Below are 18,413 nucleotides of genomic sequence, written 5' to 3'. Positions count from 1 at the left end.
GAATTTTCTGAGCCTTTGATCTCAATCTACTTGCATGCAAAAGTCAGTTCAATTACATTGAAGTAATGCACTTTCAAAGTGAGGCAATTTAGAATGATGTGCACTGATTTGATACCTACCAGTATGTTATGAAATTACAGAGAGAATGAGAGATTACTTACTTATGCATTTTTAGAAGTTTGGTCACTTTAAAGTTTCTTCTTCAGGCACTGCTAGTGAGCTGCGGAGGGATCTGAGAGTTTTTTCAATGCGATCAAAAATCTTACGAGAGGCTAAGTCGAATCATATCAACCTGGAGCCTTTTCCGTCTGCCGTCACATGAATGAAGGAAGAGTTGATGAGAAAACAAAGGAACCGTTCAAAGTGACTTGGACTCTCATGTTTTCAACTCTTGGTTTTGATTTGTTTTTGAGCTCAAATTAGACCCACAAAATACATAGAAAAAAATTCAACTAAATAAACAGGTGCTGAAAATTAAAATCAATGAGAATATGTGGTCCTTATCTGGTTTCCTCATGCATATTCATGGGTATTTCACGAGGAGAAAATAACTTAACAGCGCATTATCTGTGATTGTTAACTAAGCTAAATTAAGTGCTTGCATCTAAAAAAAAGTCTCAGTTTAACTTGAATTATTGCATCATCTTTCAAAATTCAAAAATTTTGTAAAACCGATTGTGAATGAGTATAACCCTGGTAGACTGTGAAAATTTCATTTGTAAATTTTTTAGTTCCAGTGATGGTGCAGATTTTGTGAAAATCGCCAGCTGATCATTAAGTATGTGCCTGGAACCTGGAATTTTTCTGCTCACTGTGAAAGCAAGTGAAAACTACTGCTTTGACTTGGAATTTTCTGGAAGTTCATGGGTGGAAAAGGTACAGGTAATATTTATTTCTTGGCATGCTGAAAGAGATAGGGAAATTTGTGATGGGAATTTTGGACCGTGACTTTCTTTCAAAGCTCCATCAACTCACATGATCAGTGAGTAGGTACCTTTATGAAAGATGTTGAACTCTGGTGCCTAATTGTGTGAAGAGAGGGAAGTAAGCCTTGGGTCACTTGATTTTAAAGGAGAGCCCACGTTTACTCATTGAAAACAAGATTGTTGGAGCTTTTCATTTGAGTTATTATCCAATTTTCTCCCCACAACTGAAAACACATGATCGATTTGGAAGGAGGAACTAGCCAAAAATCAAGTTTCTTATTTTTTACTCAGGAAACTCATTTCAGACTCGCAAGGCTGGAATGATGTTATTTATACAATTGAATAATTCTGTTTATTCTTCTTTTGGAGATCATTTGTTGACTCACGGATCCATATTCTTATGAAGGCATCGTGTTCATTTTAAGATGAGCCCTGGGCTCCATATGAACACATTTATTTCAAGACTCATCAGAAATTTTAACTTCCTTGCTCAATTAAAATATGGATTTATGAGTGGACAAATACTGTCAAAAGAGAATTAAATAGGACTTTAAAAAATAATAATAAAAAAAAAAAAAACAGCCCAAAGCACATGCCCATTTTCAGATGAGCCCTGGATCCCATAAGATGGCATGCATCTCACGGCTCATCAGATTTTTGACATAAGTATATTACATGTATTTATGCCTTAGAAGTTTATTTTCTTGACTTCTGGCTGTGTGAAACGCAGAAATGAGACCAGCTTTAGGGTGAAATCCTTGGATTAACATGATTCAAGTGCCACATTAATTTTTAGAGTAATTTTGACTCAATTTTTTAGGAAATTCCTCTTCTTTGAGAAAGAAATTTGATTTTTAAGTTCAACTCCTCCTTCCTTTGACCTGGAACTGCCCACTGTGTGCAGGGGCAGTGTAATTAGTGGGCTGCATGGGGTTGCTGGCCCTTGCTTGAGGTGATTAGGGCTTGCGGGAGCTTGGCGGGAGCTTGGCGGGAGGTTCCTGGGTTTCGCGGGAGGTAGTACCCGTCACCTCATGCAGCTTTTCCTGGAACAGGGTGTGAACTCCATGCGACTCCATGCGACGGGTGCTTGCTTGAGGTTGCATGAGGTTAGTCCCCGCTGCGGACAGTTAACCACCTGCGAACCTCCCGCCGCATGAGGTTCACTTCCACTAGGGTACAATTTGATATGAGCCCGAGAAAGTATTGAGTACTATGGACAACAGGGCTCATCGTCGAGTATTTTCATTTCTTAAAGAAGGGATATAGAGTAGGCTTTTTCAAGTGGTTAACAAATACTGTCACTGCAGAATTTCCCCTTCTGAATTTTCTTGTTATGGTCAGTGGGTGCATGCACTTTGTCGATGTTAATCAAGGACTGATCGTTGATCTCAATGTCTTAAATCTCTTCGTTCTTCCTCTTTGTTTTGGGTCAACATTGTTCAGAGGGCCTGATACATTTTTGTTCAAGCTGGCTGGTGATGATATTCTTGGATTGGGTTCTTATGTAGACCGCGTCTAATTAAGATTTTGGCTTCGTCTGAAATCTCTATTTTTGTAACGAATGTCTTTAAAAAACAATCATATACTACTTCCCAAGTAGCGTTTTTCCATGTTTAAGTCGAACAATTTTGAAATGAAGTTGCGAATTTTTACGATTTTTGGCGATAAAATTGCTGGGATCATCAACGCATGGCGTTTATCCTCAATCTTGTCGCAATCATATCTCCATAAAGTTGCGTTGATGAAATCGAAAATTTATCTTATTTCATCTCTTTCATTTGGCCGGTAATATTGCGATAAATGGCCGTCGATAAAATCGCGATTTTATTCCAAACATATGTGATGACATCCTGATTGATTACTATTTCTTATCCGATTGTATTGGAATAAATCGACGTCAATATAACCGCGATGCACTCTCTGATCAAATCGCAACTTATCGCGATCTACTACACGGGCCTAGTTTTTGAAGATATTCGTAAATCTCCAGACATGTCCCGTTATCCCTGTTTTTCAGATCACTGGCAGTCTTGTTAAGCATCTATGAAAATGAACCTCCCGGTTATCCTGATCGACGCCGCTTCTCTGAGTGAACACCTCCATGTGGTAAAGCAGGTGATTAAAGCTTAGAACCGCCGCAACGCTAGAAACTGGATAAGTCAAAGACACCGGATGACAGAAATAGTAAGAACCTCATCTGTAAACGCACCAAAAAGGAAATGTGGGCAACTGCTATAGCGGATCGGACCGTTGGTGACGCTCGATCAGTTACCTGTTGTATCCACCGCTTTCAACGGCATCCTGACAGCTCGGCCGTTCCTGTATTTAGCAGAGTCGAGTCATAACAATTTGCTTTTTCTTCTTTACGATCTCTCATTGTGGAACAGAGGTGAGAACGCGCTGCGTTTGAAGAGAAAACCGAAGTTCCAAGAGCTTGCTCAGGCATTGAGTCCTTCAAAATTCGAGGGGAATTTGTATTTGTATTGTGGGCCATTTAACGAATTCAAAACACTGTCTCTCAATAGACAGTTTAAAAGAAAAGAAGATTACTTGATTCATTCCCCAACCAATGTTGTTCAAGATTGGAACAACAGGTGACACTGAAGTGCCGATACCACACTGCTAAGAATGTTGCAGTAACGATCGGTATGCGATTTTAATCAAGTAAATAATTGCTTTACTAGGAGCAGGAAGTTGTAATTTGCGCAACGAAACAAGTCAATACCTTGAGGTTACTATCGACGAATCGCATTATTTAAATCTTGTTTTGCGGGAAACTTTGATAAAAACACCAAAATCAGAGTGCTTAAATTCGCACCTTGCATAGTGGTCCATTTAGACTGCGGGAGGTTTAGGAAGTAGCGTTGGTTAGAGCATTATTAAACGGAGAATTTTGGCCAACATTGAGTGAAATTCAGTAGTTTAATGTAGAAAATGAATCCTGGGAAGGGAATATAATGATTTGCCGCCACAAAAGTATAAAATACATGTTACGAAGTTTACCAGTTTACAATAGGTCAGAACCGACCTCAAAGTTTATTCAAATCGTAGGATTTTCTCATTTGTATTGTTTACTTTATGCAGTGATAAGTCATTACCCTAGTGGAAGTGAACCTCATGCGGCGGGAGGTCTGCAGGTGGTTAACCACCCGCGGCGGGGACTAACCTCCTGCAACCTCGTGCGAACCTCAAGCAACCCCCCGTCGCATGGGGTAGACACCCGGTTCCAGGAAAAAACCGAGTAACCTCCCGCGAACCTCCTGCGAACCTCCTGCAGACCTCTCGCAAGCCTTAGTGAGCTGCATGGGGTTGCAGGCCCTTGCTTGAGGTGATTAAGGCTTGCGAGAGGTCTGCAGGAAGTTCGCAGGAGGTTCGCGGGAGGTTACTCGGTTTTTTCCTGGAACCGGGTGTCTACCCCATGCGACGGGGGGTTGCTTGAGGTTCGCACGAGGTTGCAGGAGGTTAGTCCCTGTCGCGGGTGGTTAACCTCCTGCAGACCTCCCGCCGCATGAGGTTCACTTCCACTAGGGTATGACTTCTTGGAAGAATCCATTTCCAAAGTTAAAACCCCTGAATTTCACTTCAGGTACGCCGATATTGTCCTCTGAATGACGCTATGATTAGCTCTATTTTAAAGTGTAATATTGTCCTTTACATGACGCTGTGATTAGGTCTCCTTAAACGTCTTTCGATCAAAAGGTTCTCTGCGGAAAGGAGCCATTTGAGAGACGATTATGAGTACTATGGTCCGCTTATATTTGCGAAATAAATTGATGACAGGGGTAAGGCGATTCTCACTACAGAAAAATAGCGAAAAAATCCATAAGGACTTCCTTGCGAAATAAATTGATGACAGGTGTATGGCAATACTCACTAGAGAAAAATAACGAAAAAATCCATAAAGACTTCCACTGCCCGGTCATCGAGACCTCCTTTCCTGGAAACAAAAATGTAAAAATAAGCATTAGTAAAGATGATCACTTGTCTTAGAGCTCATGATACACATGAAACACACCGCGGTCCAGTCGCGGAAGCGAAGGAGCATGAAAGACGCTTGAAAATTGGCAGCCACAAGCATCATTTGTGCAAGCTCGGTTTAGAAGAGCTTTTGAAAGCAGCAAATACGAGGAGAAAGGTGTGACAATTAGCCATGTTTCGAAATTGGGCCAATTTCAAACAATATTATGTTCCCAGCAGGTTTTGTTCCCTCTGTTTGGAGGCTTCATCAGCGAGGCGTTATAGAGGTAAAGTTTACTGCAAAAAAGCGCTGTCATGATTTTATTAAGTTACTGAACTGAAAAATTGGACATTTCAACGTTGCGAATGGCTATACCATATGCTATGTCTATAGGCTTTATTAAGTTACTGTACTGAAGAATTGGACATTTCAACCTTGCGAATGGCTATTCCACATGCTATGTCTACAGACTGTGATGCTTTCACCTATCAGTTATAACTGATTATTCCAGCAACAACCGCGAATACAGCACTCAAAAAAACGAGCATGTTCCATAAGTTTGATGATTTTCGCCCTTACCGTCCGCATTACTTTTAACTATGAAGACGAGAATAAACGATAAACGCCCTTGCCTTCGAAAGAGCCTTTGTTCGAAGCTATGGTAAAGAATCGATTATTAAGGTGTTCGTTGCAAACACTCCGTCCATCGATCTTTATAGTGCGAATCAATAGCAGATCAATCGATACATCGCAAAGCACGCCACGCCACTGTAAAGAATAACGAAAACGCTCCATCACATCGATGGATAATCCTTTCCTTCCGTCGGGACTGCGGAGCATACCTCTATTATCTCGGGATTTGAGGGAAAGTAAAAACGTAGCGGAGTATTCAAACGTGTGGCGGTCGGCCGGGAGCGAGACGGAAAAATATCCGCGGCGAAAAACCGAACGCGGAAACGTCGCAAGTGACGCGATGACACACGCGAATGTTGGCGAGGAACATGGAATCGCGGGGTGTTGTGACGCTCGTCTTATCGGTGTATTTTCATCGCTCGGAAAAGGAGACAATGACATTCCTCATGTGGACGTATTTCCACCAAACGGAACTACGTGCATTATAACGTGAGCCCTGTTACGCTTAAATTCTTACGGGTCTCAGGGCTCATGTCTTAACACACATAGTTCCGTTCGACAGAAATACGTCCATGTATGTTCGAGTCCGACGACCGGCGCGACGCGGTGACGAAAAATAGGCACGAGAGAAGAAAGAGAAAGGAGAATCATTCCCACAATTACTATTACTTATTTTACGGAGGTCGATTAGCGGCCGCCCGAAAAGCGGGAAGCAAGTTTCGCTCTCGCCAAGGGGCCTATCCCGTGGCGTGAGGACTTTGGACTCCTTGTTTCACTACTGGTGGGTTACATTTATTTGACTAATTGTAAGATTCATACTACCAGTTGAACGAAAAAGTGATGGAATACATAAATATGACAGCAATTCAACAGTCGAATGGAACGACCCGATAGCGGTACTGGAGGCTCTGGAAGAAGAGCATGGTAATCTATCTAGTTTATTTTTCTAACTCAGCGTTAAAGTCTCCTGACTCACTGCGATTGCAATTAGATTGATAGGATTGAGTAGGGTCTTTGCATTTAATGCTCCGCTAAAAATGGATCAGTGGCGAGGCGTGAATGATCGATTATCGATATTTCCCCATTTGAAGCTACGGCAAAGAATCGATTAAGGTGTTCGTCGCGAGCACCCTGTTTATCGTCCTTCTCCATAGGTTTAAATGAGAGATTAATCGATGTTTCGCGAAGTACGCCACGCCACTGAAATAGATTACATTTATTTCAATAACTGCAATGAAAAAAAAAGTAGCTTGGATCAAGCATGATAATTCTTGAATTTGCCGCCAAGAATTTTCTTTATCTTGCTTTAAGCTGACTTTCTCTTGATTCAAGAAAAATAATGCTTGGGTTAAGCAAAAAAGTAGCTTATATTAACCAGCAACATTCTTGATTTAAGAAGAAATACTTCTTGGCGGCAAATTTAAGATTCTTTTTTTTTCCAATGTGTCAATACGATCAGTTGAACAGAATGTTGAAGGCATGCACAAACACTTTTTTTCGGAAGGCCAATTTTTAGCAAATCAGTAGTCGGTTGGAAAAAGGACCCAACAACGGTAATGGAGTCTCTGGAAGAATACATGATAATCAATCTAGTTCATTGTCCTAACTCAGCGTTAAAGTCTCCAAACTTACTGCGATTGTAATTAGACAAGTAGGATTGCGTGCGATCTTATTGGCATAGCATGTTTCACTACAAATGGATAGCATTTATTCAACTAATATTGTAAGATCAATACGACAAGTTGAGTAAAAAATTGATGGCATCACAAATACTTTTCGGAAAGCCTATTGGAGGCGATTCAACTGTCGGTTGGAACAACGATCCAAAAGCGGTATTGGAATAAATGGTGGAGGGCATGATAATAATCTATCTAGTTTATTTTCCAAGCGCAGCGTTAAGTGCGATAGTACTTCGATTAAGAGCATTGCATATTGCTTGTTTCACCACTGATGGATTACATTCATTTGACTGACTTGTGAGATCAATACGAAAAATTGAATGACTTTTCAGAAAGCCAACTGGTGGCAAATCTATCGTCGGTTGGAACAACGACCCAACAGCGGCATTGGAGTCTCTGGAAGAATACATTATAATCCATCTAGTTTATTGTCCTAACTCAGCGTTAAAGTCTTCTGGCTTACAGCGATTGGGATTAGATGAAGAGGATTGATGAAATGAGTCGTTACAGACAATTTTTAGCTATTCAAGTGTCGGTTGGAACAACGTTCCAACGGCGATACGGAGGTTTCTGACAGAGGACTTTATAATCTATACCTAGTTCATTTTTCCAACTCAGCGTTAAAGTCTCCTGGCTTACTGCGACTGTGATTAGGTGAAGAGGATTGACGGGATGATATGTTGAGGACTAAATAGTAATTTAACAGTCAAAACGGAGCCTTGCAATCCAATGCGTTTCGGAAAACGTTTGTCAGCGCGCATTAACAGCCAAAATGACGTTTACCGTCCACTGCTTTTCGAAAGGTTTTTTCTCGGCGATTTAGCGTTGAAAAAATAGCTGGGTTCCCAATACACATCGGAAAATTTTAAATAAGAAATTAGCCATAAAAATCGAGCCTGTTTTTTAATGCTTTCCGTCGGCAATGCGCCAATTAAAACAGAGCTTGGGTACCCTTCTAACCATGATCGACGTTGAGCACACAACGGAAAAAATAATCTGAGAGTAAATCGTGAACAGTAAGGTGGAGTCTTGGGACCAGACGCAAAGGCTTTCAACTTAGCATCATGGAAAATTGGTTGCATCTTATATTTGGACCGCGTTAAACAGAAAGGAACCAAGCCACATCAGCTATTGCCAAATTTCATTGAGCAATTTAATTTTTTACATGAAAACGGTTGTGCGGATTTTCGTGCGAATTTAAGTTAATTTTCTCCAGAGTATAGAGCAAATTCATTAAAAGTTTCAAAAGAATCCTCATAAATATTCTCTCGTAAAAAATTAAATTGCCCGGTTAAATTTGGCAATAGCTGATGTGGCTTGGTTCCTTTCTGCTAAACGCAGTCCATTTATCAAACAAAGATTAAGCACAGAGGAAACTGCAGGCCTGGATGTCAATACGAAAAATCTACATTTCAATAAATTAATTCACTCTGTTTTTAACTCAGAGCTGAGAAAAAGTAGCGTGCCATTTTTTTCTGGGTGGTTGCTTGCAAAAATTAAACAGAGTCCCGATTAGGTCCCTAAAATAAGATATGGCTTCGAAATACTAGTACAGCAGCGACGGTAGATGGCGCGAGGATTACACTTTTGTGTCATATCTCGGGTCATATCCATGACGGCGTTATAATGCCGTCTTGGATTTTGCGGCATGTTAAGTTGGGTTCACTGCCGAGTGTGATCTACTTATGAGGTCTAATAAGGCCCAAACCGGTATAGATCTCTCGGCGTGACTCCAACTTAATATTCCGATGCAAACTGCCTGGGCTGAACACTCTCCCCCCTCAGTTTCGTACTGGTGCGCATTAGAGTTCAAAAAATTAATTTTGACTCTAATTTTAATTTTTGGTATTTCCTGGCTTTGTTTCCCCGCGAAATGGAGTGGACCCAGCACCATTTCTCCACCTTGTTGCTTCGACATACGTACATACGGTTCCTCTGGACGAGAAAAATAATTTTTTTCAGGGTTAGAAACATGGAGGTTGCCAGGTCTTTCAGTATACTCCGGGAAAAATAATGAGTCTATGCAATACTGCGATATCTTTTACTGATGATCTACGGGATTGACAGCGAAGTGACGCACAATCCAGAATGAGAACGTTATTCTTTAATGACGTGACTTCTCTAACCCCGTGAAAAAAATCATTCTTGTTCTATTAGACGTAAGGCTACTTGATCCATAAGCAATTTACTTTTATCAATGGCCTGTATCAAGACATGAAGGAGCAGCTAAAAATTCAATAAAACCTTCAGTTCGGGTCGCGATCTAGCATTGACGATGGGCCGATGCCCGAAACGCGTCTGCAAAAAAAGAATGTTAAAACGTGCAAGTGAGTTACCCATTTCAACATTTTTAACTTTCTCAAACCTTCTGTTTCCTTTAACAATTACTTTTCTCTTTTAATGTCTAACGAAATAAAAACTATGCCAACTAGCCAACAAACTTAAGACCCCCAATAGTAGACATTAGCATTTTTGTATGGCATGCGAAAGTGTCATGTTATGCAAATACGACTTCATGTAAGATCTACACGATCAATCCTCAACTAAGGAATTTTTAGGGATGTGGTAAAATGTGACGGAATTTTGGAATTGGTACACGGAAAAAATTAAATTGCTGATTTTACAATTTTCTAATTAAGAAAAAAGTGACTGCAATGTTTCAATGCAGATTGACAACAGAAAAATGCTACTTTAACCACCCCCGTAGGTAAATTAGCTTTCTGTTATTGTAAAATGTACATTTGAGGCATTGCAGTGACTTTTTTAAACAATTGAATTGTTAAATCAGCGGTCCGTTTTATTCCGTGTCCCATTTTAACTTTCAAATATTACACGCGGTTGAATCAGAAGTCCGCTTAAAACCCCTCTCAATTAAAATCTTCTCGTGCACAAAATTTCATTAAATTCTTAAAAGAAGGACGCTCTTGAAAGGAAGAGCTGTATCGTTCGTCATGTTGCATTCAAGCACGTCCGAGAGTCATCAAGACTAAATTTATTCGCATTGGCCGCATTACTTTCACCTTTGGGCCAGTTCAATACTAGGCCACATTTGCGGATATGCTGGACAGAAGTGGACACTTATGCCTCGCCTCACAATACATCTTTGTCTCCCACACCGTTTATATTCTATTTAAGCTCAAGAATTCCGGTGCACATTTTACATCATGCATAGCATGGACGATAATTATTTCAAGTGGACGAATGTGTTAATAGAGGGTATTCTACGTACGTGGTTTTTTGTGCGAAATAGTTCCTTTTCGCATAAATACATATACAACACTATGCATGGCACTATGGCTGATCATTTCAGCGAGTTGGATTTGAAAGTTACACTGTTCATCATTATTCATTTTTGTGCAAAAAGGAATTATGTGCACAGGATTTTTTGGACGAAATAGTTTTTTTTAGCATAAATACGGGCAGCGTTATGTTCAGAGGTATTTTGGATATTACTGGATCAGATTTTTGGATATTATCCGGTCACGGTGATATACTGGGAAAAGAAAACACATTGGATCTAGAGTCCAGACTCTTAGAGTCTGGACTCTAGATCCAATGTATTTTCTTTTTCCAGTGTGGTTTATTACTAGGGACGGAAGAAAATGGAGAATACGGATGCAAATGAGCATAGGAAGACGCTGCAGGACCTAGCTGGCCATTCAGTTAGCTTTCAGTTACCTTCAGCAGTGGAAGAGCTTACCGATAAAGAAACTGTAATTTGGAAGTACTTGGTGAGAGTTACGAAAAAACGGGGGGGGGGGGGGGGGGGGGGTCCACAAAAAACAGGGAGGGGTCCAGTTTACGAAGAACTAGGTGGGGGTCTCCGAACTCTTCAGGGAACCTTCCCCCCCTCCCCCTGACGTTTTTCCACAGCACCAACCCCCCACCCCCTAAAGGAATATTCGTCACCGCTTCCGTTCCTTCTCTGGAAACGAAACGCTATGCGGCGGAATTCGAATTTCAGGCGGGAAATTCAGATGAGCGGGAAGAACCCGGCATTGTTGCCTCAGCGCCAGACCATAAATTGCTTGAAGGCGCATTTTTGAAGACGCTAAAGAATCGGCTAGTGCACCAAACGTATTAATATGTTCGTATGTCATTGTTTTTTGTTTTGTTTTCTGTATTACTATCCCATCTCTTTTTGATTACGGACAATATTCTTCATTTCAACCAGTCGTGTAAAGAAGGTAGATAATTTCAATTTATATATTCATATGGTAATAGGCTTCTTCCAGCCTCCATACATGATGGTCCCTTAAATACGCTCTCGCAAGTTTCTTGATACTTTTGCGTTTAAGATTCAAAACTCTGAAACATTTTTCACATTCTGGTAATAATTCTATTTTAACGTTGATTTACGGATGAATTGTTTGTTTAGGTACTTTTGTAAAACTTATATTGGTTACAATATTTCCCATATCTAGTGGATTTTCGCGAGAACTGATGGATAATCAAGCGTCTATTTCACGTGAAGTTTTTTTCTAAATTCTATAATTCAAAGTTTTGACGGAATAATGTGTCTTGGAAGGCGCAGTAGCAAAACTTTGGAAGGAAAAAGCTCAGAATTTGTAAATGGAGTGGTCTCCGTGGGACATGAGATGTATGACAGCACGTACAAGTATAAAGAATAGGATAAACGGAATTGTCTTTGAACTGAAGAGTGCCTATTTCCATTTGTCTTCCCTTCAACTTAGAGAGGTGGCTGTGGCTGTTTAAAAAAAAAAAAAAAAAAAAAAAAAAAAAAAAAAAGTTCGCATTGACTGAAGATTCAATTTCTTTACGTTAACCGAAGAAACTCGCTTGTAAAATCGCATTGGCAAAAACCTATCTCTACATCCTCGTCCAATTCAGAGATACCTACAACATGATAAAATTTTAAATTTGACATGCCATATGGACGGAAGTTGCTTGCTGCTTTCAAATATTCAGATAAAAAATTCTCCATAGAAATTATGTAAACGAGGATCATCTTTACACATTGAAATTGTTTGATCAGACTTGACAGTTTTATTCCACTTTTGAAACAAACCTCAGCGCCTGTAAATATTAATATTGTACTTTGAAACCATTATTATCTTAGGCCTTGTCTTTGTGAGCGATTTTCTGGGGATTAGTCGCTGCGAAAAGTTTCTATTACAAAGTTGCCGTAGAAATCGACTAACTCAAAATAAAATGCAGTTCTAACTTTCATGAGCGCTTCCGCAGCCTTCCTGTCCTGTCCTGCTCGTGCATTGTGCATATTGTATTGTGCATTCCCAAACTTTACCGCATCACAAGCAGAGCTCCTCGTAATTTCCATAAGCAGTAGAAGGATTTTTCCATTTGGTGCAGTGGAAACAGTGTGGGTGGCCGGGAGTTTCGTAAGATGATACATTTTATTGACACCCCCTTGTCACCGTGATGATTTGAGAACATTACAACCACTTGTCCTTAAGTTACCTAACGTTAACGTTAACGTTACGTAAGGGTTTTTTTTGTCGCGGAACAGGGTGGATCGTACTGCCGTGATAGCGAAGAGAGCTGTAAGTGCAAAATTTTAAAATCGAGTTTTCTTCAACATTGGTCTAAACTCTTTTAGATGAAATTACTGAGACAGCTAAAACAGCAAAATTCATCCTAATTTGATGAAAACGAGACGAATTAAAAAGCCGTAAGTGCACAAGCGATGACTTTCATGAGCAGGTACCGAGGGAAGAATAGGAAGTCAAATGAAATCATGGGTCATTTTGTTGATGAATCGATTCTTTGTGTTTGTTCATTTGAAATAATTTGTTTAATGAACCACTAGACAAGGTACGAATTTAAGCAACCTGATACATGTTTCTTAACCAAAATTTCACGTAGAACACGATTTGCACAACGAAAACTACTGAAACCAACTCCTGACGAAGATATTACATTTTTATTTCACATTGGTTACGAGGGATTTGAACTGCCCGCTCACAAGAAACTCAAAGATCTACGTGAGTCAAATCGCGCACTACAACGGTTTCAGCAAGCTTCTCAATATCGAGCAGTGTTCGTTTCCCACCATGTGTTGATCAAACTATAAGCAATATGCTGCAGCTGTGTCAAAGCGTTTAGATTGAGGTTGCCAGATTTTTATATCGCAGAGACTGTGATGATAATGTTTAGCGCGCGATGTAAAACACGTAGAGAATTGAGTTTTAATGAGCGGGTGGTTTGAATTCACGCATCAAGAATCGTAGAATATCTTTGCAAGGAGTTGGTTTCGGTAATTTTTGTTGTGCGCATCGTGTTTTCCGTGAAATTTTGATTAGGTGACATGTATCGGAATGCTGAAATTCGTACCTTGTCTAGTGGTCCATTAGGCGGGGGTTGAGCTACAACAGATTCTGACAGCGCACCTTAAGATACTGGAAAAACATAGGACTCGTTTTTACAAAGGCTGCTGATTGGGGCACGTGGTGAGGAATCATCATAAATATATGGGACGGGCCACTTCACAATCCGTCAACACCGTCTTGATGACCATAGAAGATTTGTTCGTACCTTTGAAGATCATTTGGACGTTATGATAATGATTCATTTTGTATTGGGGATCTGCTTGTGAAAGGGATCATCTATCAAGTTTGTTTTTCTAACTCAGCGTTAAAGTCTCCTGACTTACTCCGATTATGATTGCATGAGAAGGGCTGATTAAATGAGTTATTTAGAGGTAAAGTGAAGACGTATCTCGATTGTTTATTATTGAAGATCAACATGAAGTCAATTCGCCGTATTGTTCCGAGACTTAGACAATCTCGGCACAATTGTAGAAGGGTTTGACAACGACAGATTCTGAAAGAGCACCCAAAAATACACGAGAATACAAAGATGTGATCCAAAGGTTGTTTAATATCTTAAAACAGCGACAATGTATATTTGCTGAGCTCTTGAATACAGATTTAGACGTCAGAAAAGAGACTTATTGGGAGCCACAGAACACACTCCTGAAACCTGGTTGTTTAACCTTGAATCATTTTTAATAATTGCGCATAGAGTGGTACGATTCAGACGCTCCAAGTTCGCCGCATCTGGGTTCCGGGCGGCGGCCTAGTGTTCGCGGCCCGGAATGATGTCAACGAAAGTTGCACGCATGACGCATAATTAACGAAAATCGGAGGGCAGTGCGCGGTGCCCGAGTCATGCGACGGGAACGACGACGATCGACGCGCGCCAGTCGCCGGTGCCAAGAATCCACCGGGCCGGCCGCTCGCTCGCGCAACTCGGACGACACCGGACACACAGCGCCAAGGCGACATCCCGACAGAACTAGAGCCAACGCGGTGGGAGTTCCTCGCTGACTTCCGAATGAGCGCCGGTCGCCGAACCCCCGTTCATGCTCATTGTCGGGCGGGGAGAGTTCGTTCCGCCGCAGTCGCGCGGATCACGACAGATCAAGAACGCTGCTTCCGCGCCGAAAGCTAGGAAAGTTGAAAGTCCCCGTTTTGTTTACTAATTGAAAGACGAAAGCGATACCGCGGTGGAGTGTGCCCTTGACTTTGCTCCGCTCAAGGATCTAGCTCGGACTCACGAGCTATACCGAATGGAAGGTTACGTTGCATGGTGTCGACAAACCCAAAATCTGCACGGAAACAATAAAATTGCCGATTTAGCAATTAAATTGCTAAACAAGTGACTGCAATATTTCGACTTATTTAGATTTCCCAACACAAAAATGCTACTTAAACCACCCATGTGGTTAAATTGGCTTGCAATAGTAGCATTTTTGTGTTATCTTAATATCTAATTTGAAAAATAGAATGAAATTGTGAATCAACCACTGTACTAATTGCGAGGGGCGTTGGTTCATTTGAAAGGTGTTGTTCTCAATGCTTCGGGAAAACTATAAATTATTTTCTGGGGTTCGTCCCCGATTTTTAAATCCCTAAAAACTCATAAATTGGATGAGGGGAAGTGGGGGTTTTTGTTTTTTGTTTTTCGGAAAAGTTTTGTTGCTACGCATCTTACTTTACTGTTTGCTGTCTTTTTATCAGCTGTTTTCATTCAACAATCATCTTAAGTGAGGTTACTTCCAACACTCAACTGCCATCAACTTACATTTTTCTTTTCCCGCGTTTTTTTTTTTACGGTTTTTCATGATTGGTTCCATCTTTTTCCTATTGCCAATTTTTCCTCATTAAGTCAATAACCTCCAAGTTTTTTTTCTCATTTCCGATCAGAACTTTTCACGCTGTTTCTTTTCAATGTGTATAAATATGTTTATTATTAATTTCCATTTTCATTTCATCCTTTTTCTTCTGATTTATTTTTTTTAATTTAAAAATTGAACTTTTCAGTTATGATTTTGTTAAAATAATAATAATTTTTACTAATTTTAATTTTAAATTTAACAGTTGTTATGAGTGAAATTTTCAATGACCGAGGCGGTCGTCCTCCAAAACGTGGTCGCGTTTTCCAGAATTCTTCGCATGTTCGTTTAGTGAAGCAAGAACTTAACTCTGTCATTAGTATAGAAAATCAAAGTTTCATTTCTTCATTTCGGAAGTATAAAATTGATGATCAGAACTTTGATGAAAATTTTGTTACCAAATTTTCAGTCGGTTCAATGAATATAATTTGTCATCATTGTGATGCTCGCCATTTTCAGGGTGAAATGTCCAATGGTCATTTTAATGACTGCTGCCAAAATGGCTTAATTTCTTTACTTTCAAAATCTGCACGGAAACAATAAAATTGCCGATTTAGCAATTGAATTGCTAAACAAGTGACTGCAATATTTCGACTTATTTAGATTTCCCAACACAAAAATGCTACTTAAACCACCCACGTGGTTAAATTGGCTTGCAATAGTAGCATTTTTGTGTTATAAAATCTAAGTTGAAATATTGCAGTCACTTTTTTAAGCAATATAATTTTTTCGGTGTGGTGTCAACGATCACAGTGTCGACAAAGAGAAAAATATATTCCTCACAAGTAAAACTGAAAAAATAAGTCTCCAGGATAGGTTTGGGTCCAGTGATCAAACTCACCTTTGAGTCCCAGGAGCCATATGGCGCATCAAGCTCGATTTTTGGGGGGCATTGAAGATTTTTTAGGGGCCAAATTCACTTTTCGCCGATATATTACAGCGCATTTAGTGAAAAGTTAGACGCAATATATTTCAGTCACAGAACTAGTAGCTGTAACTTGGGGGAAAATTTCAAAAAATCACCATAAAGAAAAGTTGGGTTTGTTTAAAGGGGTAATTTTTTAGGGGCCACGTTGGCACAGAGCCTTCATTTCACACTTCACAGGCGCATTTGGCGCCTGTGAGTTTCGAGCACTGTTTGGGTTACGCATAATTACAAAGCGAGACTTCCTTCCAACGTATCAAAATTCTCTCTTCCGTGTGTTTTTCTATTAGGGTGCTAATAGGAAAGTGTGCTCGTGTGAGCATAATTTTACCTCATAGAGATACGCTGCTTGTTACTGGTATTACTAGTGTTGTACGAAACGGGGTATCTCTTTGAGGAAAATTGTGCTCATGTGGGCTCTCTATTGAGATTCTCAGCTTTATGCTGATTTTTAACGCACGTAGGCTGAAAATTCCAACTTACTAGAAAATGCGATTTCGGATCGAAAACCGGACAACTTCTGCTTTCACAATCGTTTCATTTCCTACGAGGCTCCCAGATCGGGTACGACTCCAAATCTGCCCATCAAACTCTGGGTCACGAAAGTAACATTAAAGACGAGGAAACACGGAAGTGACAAATGGAAATCGATTTAAAAATGACGGCACTAGGACCACCCGAATTGTATTCTACATGATAACAAGAGCTATTAGTCAAAGCTTGTTCTGCAGAATCAGGCGCGATGTGCCGCGAACTGTGTAACTGCAGGCCTAGCGGCGAAGACAATACGCAGACAGTTAGTATCAAACTATTCGGAACAATGTTCATCAATCATCTCGCGACTCCGTATATGGATGATCCTCCGATTTACTTTCACATTTCGTTGCAGCGCCGGCAAGCCCCACACGCCCCCAACCTTTCATCTCGTCGATCGAGATGTCGTCCATTCGTTGTGCCAAGGAGCTGCGATCTGCCGACGTCAGCTGTTCGGATACAGCGTGTAAATTGCCAATATGGACATTAAAAATTCGAAGTGACTAATCGGCGGCACCGTACCGCCGTAGAATGTGTATTTGCCAATAAACGGAAGGAAACCGATCTTGACCCCGACGAACCATGTGAGAACGACTCTGTCACGCAGAAGAAAGCTGAAAAAGCTTAAGATTTTTTCTTGATTTTCGAAGACTTATGACTGTTGTCTGTCAGGACAGGAAAATAGTGTATGCATTTGTTGTTTTAGGTGTATGTAAAACTACTGTTGCCGCACATGTTCATATGCAACGTTTTTCCGAACACTCTTTCAAATCCTGGCGGATTTAAAAGTCACCTTTGATATTTATTCTCTAAAAAAATTTAGTGTGACCCATAGAAAACCCGGTACCGCCGAATAACATGTTCTACAGCAGTGCGGTACCGCCGAATAACGCCATCCTTAAAAATTTAATGCGACGGACCTTTACAATAATCTAAAGGTATTATACGGCACAGAGGTTTAAACATATATCTGCATTACATATAAGGAGTCGCGTCCCACAAGATGACCGAAGTTGTCGTAAGGCGTCGGATTTTAACAAAATTCCCTCTGACTAGTGAGTTTTTAATAAGTTTTTACTTTCTCGCTCCCATAGGGTAGAGAGGAAGTATTGTCATCCTCCAAAAAAAAAAAAAAAAAAAAGTTGAAATTTCATCATTTCTAGACGTTTTAAGGTCCCAGGAGTAAAAATAACCATACTTGGAAAAATGTGTGTCCGTCCGTCCGACGTCCCCCAAATCTGTCTACAGCGATATCTCAGAATCTATCTGTTCGATTTCATTCAAAATTGGCACAGGACACCATATCTATGGTCTTCTTATGCACGTTCAACGATTTTGAGGTACGCTAAAATTTGGGGGGGCTACGCTCAATTGTCCATTTTTAGCAAAATCACACGGAAAGCTCATTTTGAAAGACTGTAAATTTTGAAAAATGTCTTTAATTCTTTAACAATGGGCATCAAGCACATCACCTGGGTCATTAATTTAAGTTCCAAAAAGATCTTTGGACTAAACTCAAAATTCAAGAGATTACGAGGCCCAAAAGTAGGCACTTTGCTCCGCGAAACAGCTCATTTTCAAGGACTGTAAATTTTAAAAAAAT

General features: G+C 40.3%; 1 protein-coding gene across 1 annotated transcript in view; it reads right to left on the bottom strand.

The window, feature by feature from the left end:
- Positions 1-18,413, bottom strand: part of LOC109036661 (uncharacterized) — a 64,526-nt gene that overhangs the window by 26,287 nt on the left and 19,826 nt on the right. The window contains 1 exon segment of the mRNA XM_019051011.2: positions 4,801-4,863. Within this exon segment, the coding sequence (XP_018906556.2) occupies positions 4,801-4,863 (63 nt within the window).

This window comes from Bemisia tabaci, chromosome 5 (genome assembly GCF_918797505.1).
Source record: "Bemisia tabaci chromosome 5, PGI_BMITA_v3".
Classification (NCBI taxonomy): Eukaryota; Metazoa; Arthropoda; class Insecta; order Hemiptera; family Aleyrodidae; genus Bemisia; species Bemisia tabaci.
This window is presented reverse-complemented; position numbering and strand designations above follow the sequence as displayed.